Consider the following 11655-nt stretch of genomic DNA (forward strand, 5'->3'; position numbering starts at 1 on the left):
TGAAGCATGACAACAGTGTGTGAAACATGAAAAAGAATCTCGGACCGAGAACAATATTGTGTTGCCTATAGCAACCACACTAATGCGACTAAAGACTATGTACTAATATGAACAGTCTCCAACAGACTAATTTGCTAGACTAATTAAGATGCTCAGCATACGTTTTGTACTTTTGTTTGATCAATTGAAGCACAAATGAAAGAGAATAATCATTCTTTCTCTCCACTTCTTCCCTCCATCTCTCCAGGTCCCTGCGCCCCCAGTAATGTTTCTGTTTCTGCATCATGTGGGGCTAGCACAGTGTCCTGGTCCCCTGTTTCAGGGGCCAACATGCACATAGCAACAGCAACGGACACGAATGATGGACACGAACACACCTGTAACTCAAGCACTGCAAACACCTGCTCTTTCACTGATCTACACTGTGGTGGAAACTACTCTGTCAGTGTTGTAGCTGTTGACGGAGGTTGTCACAGTGAACCAAGTTCAGCTGTGGAACTTGAAACAGGTGAGACACTCACCAAAGACACTGATATTTAGCATATATCTCTGGGAGATTACTTGGGCTACAATCTAGACATGGATGAGTGTAAGAAACGAGTAAAGGGGGAGGAATGAATCATTTAGCCCCCCCACAATGCAATCTCATGAGAACTAAAAATAAACAACATACTGTACGTATAGCATGTCCACTCATCATAATACTGATTTTAGATCTTAATTGTTACAATTAGTTACATTTCTTTCTTGTTCCGATCAGTTCTAATCATTTACTATACAGAATATCTTTGAGCCCAGTTATATTGTGTAATGTTTAACGCTGTATTCCATCGTCTCTTTGCAGTGCCATGTGTTCCTACCAGCGTCTCGGTAGCTCCTGACTGTATCAGGAACACTGCTGTTGTGTCCTGGTCTGCCAGCAGGGGGGCAGTACAGTACTCTGTGTCTGCCTGGAGTAGTCCTATGAATGCCACCTGCCTGTCCTCTGAACTCAACTGTACCCTTAGAAACTTCACGTGTGGCACCAACTACACTGTAGCTGTCAAGGCTATTAACGGCAACTCCTCCAGTGATCCGAGTCAGACCCTGACATTCAGCTAGGGTAAGAGATGGAGAATTTACGTGCACGAGAACACTTTTACTCTATACACTGACTGACTGCATGCTGCCACCTGTAGATTATTCATCTAATTAAAACAATCCATCATTTTCCCCAGTCCCTTGCCCGCCCCAGAATATAAGGGCCAGGGTCAACTGTTCCTCTAACACCGCGGCCATCTCCTGGAATCCCAGCACCGATGCCCTCAACTACACAGCTTTCGTCACTGGTGGTGACGGAACAGTTTTCCCGTGCACGTCTTCCGACAATACGTGTTCCGTCGAGGGTCTGCCCTGCGGAATTACCTTCTCTGTTCAAGTCAGGGCTCACAAAGCATACTGTGACAGCCAGCTCAGTCCACCAGTCAACATCTCATCAGGTACTGTATGGGTGGCCAACAACAACAACTTGCATTTCTTAAACCCTCGATCATCCGACCAACCAAATTCCCTCTCATGTGTATTCTCCAGCTCCATGCGAACCCCAAGGCATCAACGGCTCCTTGGACTGTCTGTCCAATGAAGCAACCATATCGTGGAACGCAACGTTAGGGGCAGAGATGTACACGGTGACGGCGGTGGGTGGAGGCCACGCGACAAACTGCACTGCTTCCACCAGCACCACGTGTATGGTGGATGACCTTGCCTGTGGCGTCCTCTATACGTTCTCTGTCACCGCCGCCAACAGCCTGTGTGACAGTCGTCCCAGCGCCACCATCCAGTTGCAAACAGGTAACGCATGTTTAAAAACGCAGCTCAGAGACACAGAAACACATGTACACGTATTTTTTCCCCTGTAATGTCTGTGCGAACCCCGGGGTCTGTTGAGGGGTTTCTTTAAAACATAAAAATTTAAGTTGGTCACAAAAATGAAAAACATGTACACATACAAGCACCAATACAATGCTTTCTTTACTATCCTCAACCTACGTTTTAACAGCGGGCGAACAGCGGCGACTCTGGGTGATACAAATCTCCTAGAGGGAGTTCCGTATCACCATTCATGGAGGGTAAACAAAGAAACATTATTTTCATGTTTTCGAATGACGTTCCACCGCCCACTTTTCGACTATCGCTGGGTCCCATAGACAAATAACGCACTTCCGGAAAATACGCCAGGCTGTGTCACCTGCTGTTAGAACGTACCGTTAGCTTTATAATGTAGAATGCCCATTTAAGTGCTTCACTCAGAAAAGCATCTTCAAAACTCTGAATCCCCCAACCCCTTAAGCCCCATGCCGACCAGTCGACCTCTCAGTTGAGTACAACTGTGCCAACCAGTCGGCACTGCTGTCCTGGACTCCCGCCAGTGGTGCAGTGGAATACTTCGGCTGCGCCCAGGACGACAGTGGCGCCAGGCTGTGCTGTGACAGCTTGGACACAAACTGCACCATAGAGGGCCTTCGGTGTGGAGTCCAGTACAACGTCACTGTACTGGCCTCAGATGGGACATGCAACAGTTCTGTCAGTGACACAGTACGCATTGGAGCTGGTAAGAAATCTCACAGTTGTTACAAGAAACGGATGTTTTGCGATTATTTAAAACCTATTATATACGATAGTTTCTGTATTCACGTCGCACCACAATGACAGTTGATGTATTAATGACCAGTCCAACTCTCTCCTTTTAGCTCCCTGTGCTCCAGACAACGTGCAGGTTCGGCTGTTGCCGCAACACACAACACGCAGCACAACACGAACACGCCAGGTGTTGCGTTTCAGCTGGACACAGGTCCCCTGTTCACATGTCCAGTACATGCTGACCATGACGGGTAGTCTCCTCGGGGACAACCAGACCTTGTTCGACCTCTCTCTTGGACAAACTCGACTGCCTACGAGATGCCCCTGCCCTGTGGTTCATCTTACGTCGCCAGTGTGGAAAGCAGGAACTGTGGTGGAAGCAGTGGCCAATCAGTGGCTCGCAGTGGAAATACAGGTACACTGAGACTGATACATATTGTTCAAAAGTCACGTTGGTGCATGTATGTGATTGTGCCGTTCGGGCAGTTCTTATCACAATCAATACTAACGATAAACCCTCCCCTCCACCTCCACAGCTCCTTGTCCTCCCAACAGGAGTGACGTACAGCGGTGTCTTCTCCTCGGCCACAGTCTCATGGAATGCTTCCGTACATGCCGTCGCGTACACAGTGTATGACGACAGCGTCTCGCCAAAGTCCCAGGTGTGCAGCACAGGCAGCCTGTCCTGCTCCGTAGTCAACGTCCAGTCACCTGGTCGTCACAGCCAGCAACGAAGGAGGGGAGAGTGGAGAAACACGTGTCACATCAGGTACGCGCTTCAGTGCACATTGATGTTAAGAATGCTTCATAGCACTGGCCCTCTAGTCCTGCATGGGGGCCCGGACAATTGCTAGTTTTCTGGTTTGCCATCTAGAGTACCAGGTCTGAATTAGTCCCTGAGCAGACAGAGGAGATCAGCTGCTTCACAACATATAATTTAAACAAAATCATAGATAGCAAATAGCAAAACTTACGTGTTGCTTTTTCCTTTACACTCAAGGATGAAGGAGATGTCACTTGAGAAATGACTGTTGACGTTGGCCATGGACATCACCTGTAAATCTCAGGTACTGACTGTGGAAGGAAAGAGCTTCATCATCACTGACCTGAACCCAGGAACCTACTTCAATACTTTAACGTGTTAGGGGGGGTCTGGAGATCATCTCTGTAGAATAGGAGACCCGCAGACACTAGTTGGACAGGATCATTTCTTTCAGTTTTGCACTGTCTCTGTCAAACATGGCATGGCACTGAACAGCAGGTCTGTAATATGATATAAACTGCTTTTATTTTATATTCTTTGAGAAAACAGATGTCAACGACGCATTTGTTACTCTGAACATTCACTGCGTGTCAGTTGATTTTAATCTTTATCAATGCATAAACGAAAGCACACAACACAATACATCTTCACTTGGTAGTGACTACGTATGTGTTGTGATCTAATTGTTTAAGTATGTATAGGCAGGCCAATTAATTTGTTATTAAAAATGATAAGTCAACAACCTTTTTATGGTTACAAATAAATGCTTCTACATAATATTTCATATTGCCTTTTGAATGCAGACGTGAGCCGATGCTGATTTAAAAAAATGCCAGTTATCTCTCTATTAGTCCATCTCTGTCTTATCTTATCTCTATTAGTCCATCTCTGTCTTATCTTATCTCTCTATTAGTCATCTTAGTATATATATATACATATATCATACATTAGTCTCTATTAGTCCATCTCTGTCTTATATTGAATTAATCTTCTTATGTTGTTTTGTTTGTTTTTCCCCCAATAAGACGGGGAAGACATCAATCAGCGACATGTTTTCTGACCTGAGGGACGGACGCAAGCTGGAGGGACTAACAGGCAGCACCCTGGTAAGAGAGAGTGTGTGTGTGTGTGTGTGTGTGTGTGTGTGTGTGTGTGTGCGTGTGTGTGTGTGTGTGTGTGGGTGTGCGCGTGTGCGTGCGTGCGTGCGTGTATTATTTCATAATACATTTCGATTTCAGCTCTGACATTACTTTTATATTCAGACATGCTCTAGAATGTGAAGAGTCTGCCTGTGCTATTAACTCATTTTGGCTTAAAAAAATCATGAAAATGTGTGCAAATCATTGAATATATATTTTCTTTGACACCGAACGCTTTTAACTTAAATCTTTGCTTCTGGAGGTCCTTGGAATAACATATTTTCGGCGGCCACTAAATCGAAACATAGGTTTCTCAGAAAACTCATGATTTAGAAAGCATTTTGTAAAATCTGGTCTCAGTCCTAAATGGTTTTACCGCCATTTGCTGCTATCCTTCTGCATACAAGTAATTTCCTTCCAAAATGCAAAAGCTAAAATTGTCCTTTCCCTTTCTCCACAGACCAAAGAGCGCGGCTCCACCAGAGTTCACGCTCTGATCAACAAAGTACTTCAAGTCCTGCATCAAAACAACGTGAGTGCACTGATCACATCTCTGGCCTGTTTGTTTCATCTTCTGTCTCATTTCATTCAGTCGACAGATGCTGTAATCTAATTTATATGTTATTAACATATGCTGGATTCAGCACGCACACACACATTTACTTTGTAGATTTTGATTATTATTGCAAAACATACCTTTACCACTTCAGCACTATACACATTTTGGCCATTTGCAAATAGCCGATCTACAAGTTCACAATGCATCGCGATGCGACGCTTTCTCCACCAGCGATATTGGGCTGCTGGTGTTTAAGAGGGAAGAGTATTATTTTGGGTTAGGGTTATTTAGGGTTTTTAAATCACACCCGTGTGAAGTGAGGGGCGCTCTTATCATACGTCATCATACATCATCTCATTCTGACCAATCACAATTTGCGTCCTCAGTTTTGTCATCAAGGTTTTTGTTGAGTGCACAGGGGTTAGGGTTACACACACAGGCTAAACACAAAAAAATAGTCATAGGAAACAGTAGCAAAACAATGTGTGTGTTTTCACAAACCCTCAAAGCTGGACATAGAAGGGGCTAGCGCCCCTCAAACCTAAATATTGATGGGATATTTGGTGTGTGTGCCAGCCTTCCAGGAATTGATGACCTTTTCCCTAAGCTCCTTGCACAGAGAGCCTTTTCAGCCCTTGAAAAACAAAGGTCCATTTGACTCGTGGCAAACGGAAGATCTATTTACATTTCTCTCCTCTGTTTAAGAGTTTAATTAAATTCAACGTTTCTATCAGATAAATGGAAAAGATGATGAAATCTGTGTCGTTTTCAGAATACAATGGATTGAGATTTAGTTCAAGGAGCAAGCTGGGTGGCTCCTTTCAATGATTGTTGGATGAAGGTTAAAAAAAAGTTGTTCCAAGCCCACAGCACTTGGAGTACATCAACGTTTTAGGTTTATGGCAAACAAGGCCTCCCCAGGCTCCGTTCAGCTTGCTTGGATAATACTACTTCCGATAGACTGGAAATGTGGCTTTTCAAAATAAGAACTCTAGCGCTGTAAGTGTTAATACAACTTGAATCTGACCTCGCAAGTGGAAAAGTAATGTTTACATTGACAGATGATTGCCTGGACTAATGGTGGATGACTATGAGTCATCACACACTCACTTCACAGCTGTCTAAAGAGTATACTTTTTTTCTTTAAGATGGCGTCGGCTCCTGAGTGGAGCCATCTGGTGGTGGTACATTTTATTCAACCAAATCAACTAACAGACTAATAATCTCATGACATTTAGTCGACTCGACACACAAACATTTCAGGTGACTAAAAAGTGCAAAAAGTGACATTTTGTGAGCTTGTAGATCTGCTGTTTTCACTAGTTTGGGTACCAGGCAAACAATGACTTTCTCTTTTGCGACTTGAGCTAAAACGCTTTCGGAATGCATATTTATAAAAGTCATTCATCCTGACAGGTTACATGATTTATCCCCCCTCCCCAATGCAACACAGTGATTGTATTTTGCACGCACACAGACAAGTGCTTGACTTAACCCATTCTGACCGGCCACCAATTTTGGTGTTAGCATCATGTTATGCTTTATCTATTGAAAAATAGCAGATCTACAAGCTCATATCGCGCCACCGAGTGGCGCGATATGAGCTTGTAGGTCTGCTATTTTTGAAAAATCAAAGAACGACTGACATCTTTTTAATCTGATCTCAGGTCAGAATGGGTTTAATCAGACCAGTGTGTGTCCAGTGGAAACCTCGTATGAATCTGATCTCAGGTCAGAATGGGTTAAACATGGACAACGAGTCTTGCTCAAATGTAGAAATGAGATGGCATAGTTGTCTGAATCTAGAACTCGAGATTTTTTTATTTATTTAGTTTGCAGCATTGCCCATCCCTACTCTCTTAACCCATTCTGACCGGGCACCCATTTTGGTGTTAGCATCATGTTATGCTTTAGCTATTGAAAAATAGCAGATCTACAAGCTCATATCGCGCCACCGAGTGGCGCGATACGAGCTTGTAGGTCTGCTATTTTTTTTTTTATCGAAGAACGACTGACATTTTTAGAATCTGATCTCAGGTCAGAATGGGTTGATCAGACCAGTGTGTGTCCAGTGGAAAACTCGTATGAATCTGATCTCAGGTCAGAATGGGTTAACTCTCAACCTCCCCCCAGGCCCCCATGATGGAGCTGACAGCACACCCACCAGAGCAGCGTGGGTAATGTGCTGCAAGCAGGGAACAGCTGATGGCCCAGGGCAACCTCACAGAGGAGGAGGGAGAGGCATGGACCGACAGGCCAGGTACACGCACACACACACACACACACACACGCACGCACGCACGCACGCACACACACACACACACACACACGCGCACACACACAGAGCGTCAAGTGGCTGCTGGCTGATCTGCTGTTTGTGCTCCGAAAACAGCTGATCTGCACCAGGTTTCAAAATGAACCCCAAAAACATGGTAATTGTGCTTACCAATGCTTACCAATGTCTCTGTGAGCTTGCTGGCTGCAGTGTAGCTTGTTCGTTAGCTGTCACTCGTTCATTAATTTGTTTCACCTGTGTACTCTCAGAAGCGCATTGAAGTGAAGTGGGCATAGTGTGTGTGTGTCACTGTGTTAGTCTCTTCTGCCGTCATGCAGGACTTTCAAATTATTGTAGACACAACATGAACGTGTGTGTGTGTGTGTGTGTGTGTGTGTGTGTGTGTGTGTGTGTGTGTGTGTGTGTGTGTGTGTGTGTGTGTGTGTGTGTGTGTGTGTGTGTGTGTGTGTGTGTGTGTGTGTGTGGGTGTGGGTGTGGGTGTGGGTGTGGGTGTGGGTGTGTGTGTGTGTGTGTGTGTGTATGCCTCAGAATATTTTGATAGTACTTTGGAATGCATCAGTGTCACTTGCACTATACTTGCCGTGTTCTTGTTCAGTCTACAGTACACCAAGTCGCTTCAACAAATATAGCAAATCTACAAGCTCACAACGCGTCAGAATTTGTTATTTTTGGTGATTGTTCCTCCCAAAATAGTGACTGTTTACTGCTGTAGGCCTAGTTTATGACTTTCAGCACCAGAGACAGCTCCCCCATGGCTGTGGGACTAGTTTATGACTTTCAGCACCAGAGACAGATCCCCCATGGCTGTGGGACTAGTTTATGACTTTCAGCACCAGAGACAGATCCCCCATGGCTGTGGGACTAGTTTATGACTTTCAGCACCAGAGACAGCTCCCCCATGGCTGTGGGACTAGTTTATGACTTTCAGCACCAGAGACAGATCCCCCATGGCTGTGGGACTACTAGATTATGCAGACTGTGAGACTAGTTTATGACTTCAGGACCACAGACAGCTCCCCTCACTGCTGTGGCATTAGGCTCTATTTGTAAATAACTCTTCATACTTATCCGGGCCTCTTCCGACTTCCTTCACAGGCCAGATTAACCCTTTGTGGTGCCCGGTATTACGACCAGGGCTTGGCGCTTAGCATTTTTCCAAGTAGCACGTGTGCGACTAAGTTGAAAAATCTAGTAGCACACAAATTATTTTAGGAGCACGATGAAAAGTTATCAAATAATGTGTTTTTGAGGGGCGCTAGCCCCTCATATGTATACCGGTATACCTAGCTTTAGTCCCCACACATCTCATGATTTGCCATTGACGATAAACTAAATATGACGTAAATTAAACATCAAAACATTAAATGCCATTGACATTGAAAGGAAAATGTCATATGTACATAATATGCAAACCAGCTATTAAACCAATCACAGCTAGGTATTCTGATGTACGAGATGATTCATGATGATGTATGATGATAAAGAGTGTCCCTCACTTCACCCAGGTGTGATTTTTATTAAGTGGTGCAAACCACTTCTACATCCAGCTTACAATGCCCGGTACGTGTTTGTGTGTGTGTCTGTGTGACGTGTTTGTGTGTGTGTCTGTGTGAGCATGGAACGAGAGGAGTATGTGACATGGCTGCCACCTGCTGGACGCACGGGAGTTGCACCACTTGGTTCACACTGGTGTGATTTTTCTTTAATAAAGTGATATGAGGTAGGGACGGGCAATATGGCAAAATATTATATCACTATCTTTTCAGCAATTAACAAAATATTGATATTCATCAGGATATAATTTTTATGTTTATTTTTATACAATCTATATAACCAATTTGTTTTTATGCTGATAGACTTTTTTTTAATGCAGATAGATAGATAGATAGATAGATAGATTAATTTAATTAAATTATTATCTATAGCTATCTATCTATGTTGCTCATGGATGCATGGATGGATAGACAGACTATCCGTTTTTATCCTGCTGTTCTATCATGTGATATTCGATGCTGGGCAAGATGATCGATTGTGAATTAAATTGTAACATTCTCCTTGGCTTTGACTGCTTCAGACAGAACATCTGACACACAGCTACGGTAGACTATTAATTTACTAAGCTGGTAACTTACTCGGCTGCCTACCGCTGCTCGTTAAGCAGGTTACACAATGGATGGACCACTGATATTTATCCAGCCAGGTCGGTGATTACTAATATCATTCATGCTGTGCAACACATGCTTTTGTAAGCGACGCTAAGGATTGTTTTGACCGATAATAATCCGTCATGTGCGTGCGCACGTGCACTCTTTATTTGTGCGTGCAGCCGTGAACAGTGTTTCTCCCGCATTTGGTTAAAAGTTGGCGTTTGAACTTTACAAATAAGTTTAGTATTAAACGTGTCGGGGACGCTATCATGCTGCGTTCACTCTGACGCTCTAGTCTGTGCTGCCTGCGAGGGAACAACAGACACACACGGCATATGAGCACAGAGTGCTAAAAGGGGGAGGGCCGAGGGCGGTGCGGTAGAAGCAAGGGGAACAGATCTTCAAGCTAAAAATGCATCGAGCCTCGACACGTTGTTAGCTTGTAGATCTGCTCTTTTTGGCGAACGACACCGCCGTACTACAAATATAAATGTAGGTATAGAACTGAACCAGCTCAGTGGCCTTGTGGTTAGAGTGTCCGTCCTGAGACTGGGAGGTCGGGGTTTAATCCCCGGCCGGGTCATACCAAAGACTCTAAAAATGGGACCCAGTGCCTCCCTGCTTGACACTCAAGGGTCTGATTGGGGGGGGGTTAGTCCCTGCTTGACACTCAAGGGTCTGATTGGGGGGGGTTAGTCCCTGCTTGACACTCAAGGGTTGGATTGGGGGGTCAGTCCCTGCTTGACACTCAAGGGTTGGATTGGGGGGTCAGTCCCTGCTTGACGCTCAGCATCAAGGGTTGGATTGGGGGGTCAGTCCCTGCTTGACGCTCAGCATCAAGGGCTGGATTGGGCGGTCAGTCCCTGCTTGACGCTCAGCATCAAGGGTTGGATTGGGGGGTCAGTCCCTGCTTGACACTCAGCATCAAGGGTTGGATTGGGGGGGGTTAGTCCCTGCGACATACTAGCGTCATGTCCAGAAGGTAAGCAAGAACACCATATACCAACTGTGTGTGTGTGTGTGTGTGTGTGTGTGTGTGTGTGTGTGTGTGTGTGTGTGTGTGTGTGTGTGTGTGTGTGTGTGTGTGTGTGTGTGTGTGTGTGTGTGTGTGTGTGTGTGTGTGTGTGTGTGTGTGTGTGTGTGTGTTAAGGCTGTACCCTAGCCCTGTTTTTAGGACTCGAACATTTGCAGGAATTTCCGAGCGAACATCCGAACCATTTGGTTAATTGGTTCTAATTAATTAATTTCTCTGAGTGCTTTTAACCAGGCTGCAATTCATAAATAGATCCTCCGGGGCGACGTTGCATAGACGATCAGTGAAATAATGGTTAAGTTCATCAGGGGTTGGTGAGGGTTGCTACCGGGTTGGCCGACCGGGAAGGTGTGCATTTTGAGTGTGGATACAACCGTCTTTACTTTTAATACACTATATTATGACAACACGAGATATCCGTCTTGAACATGATCAGAGCGCAGCGTGTAGCGCGTCTCCCCCTCCCTCTCTCTCTCCCAACACGCGCACACACACACACACACACACACACACCGTCTAGTGGCTCTGATGACATGTGCTCCGCTGCTGGGGCCGTGCCACGAGCGGCCGTGTGTGCATCCTCGCAAACAGCGAAAATAGCCGATCTGCGACTGCAGGAGGAATAGGCTCGCAGCACTCTCGTCGGGAGGGGTGCAGCACAAATATCCTACGAGTAGGGCAACGAAATGGTCAGCTACTCCCTGATGCGAGCTCATCATTCCATAAAAATGAGCCATGAGTTGAATGAGTTGCTGGCAGCCTGGCAGGCAACGAGAGCGTAGCTTGATCGTTAGTTTCATCGTTTCATTAATTTGTTCCACCTGTGTATGTAGGCTACTCTCAGAAGCGCATTGAGTGTGTGTGTGTTACTGTGTTTGTCTCTTCTGCCGTCTGCAGGACTTTCAAATTATTGTAAACACAACATGAACATAGTACTCTTATTATGCATATCGCATTCTCGCCGAGATATATTTCGGAGTAAAAAATAATATATATAATAATAAAAAAATATAATAATAAAAATTAAAAAAACAAATGGTTCAAGGCCATAAATTAAGATTCGAGTGCCAACCTTAACGAGCGAACATTCGAACCCTGA

General features: G+C 44.9%; 1 protein-coding gene and 1 long non-coding RNA gene across 2 annotated transcripts; both read left to right on the forward strand.

Annotated features, from left to right (window-relative positions):
* Window positions 1-579: 579 nt before the first annotated feature.
* On the forward strand, window positions 580-3180 carry LOC310874822 (fibronectin type III domain-containing protein 7-like; the record flags this gene model as incomplete). The annotated part of the gene is made up of 6 exons (XM_083787689.1): window positions 580-589; window positions 1218-1478; window positions 1570-1830; window positions 2330-2590; window positions 2730-2898; window positions 3156-3180. 6 exons carry the CDS (start codon window positions 580-582, stop codon window positions 3178-3180), a joined length of 987 nt encoding a protein of 328 aa, XP_083643815.1.
* Window positions 3181-3289: 109 nt separating this feature from the next.
* Window positions 3290-4488, forward strand: LOC310874022. Its single transcript, XR_014570533.1, has 3 exons — window positions 3290-3388; window positions 3620-3686; window positions 4408-4488. It is a non-coding gene; the product is annotated as an uncharacterized lncRNA (long non-coding RNA).
* The last annotated feature ends 7167 nt before the right edge of the window (window positions 4489-11655 follow it).

The sequence above is a fragment of the Protomyctophum parallelum genome (genome assembly GCF_964188405.1).
Source record: "Protomyctophum parallelum genome assembly, chromosome: 17".
Lineage (NCBI taxonomy): Eukaryota > Metazoa > Chordata > Actinopteri > Myctophiformes > Myctophidae > Protomyctophum > Protomyctophum parallelum.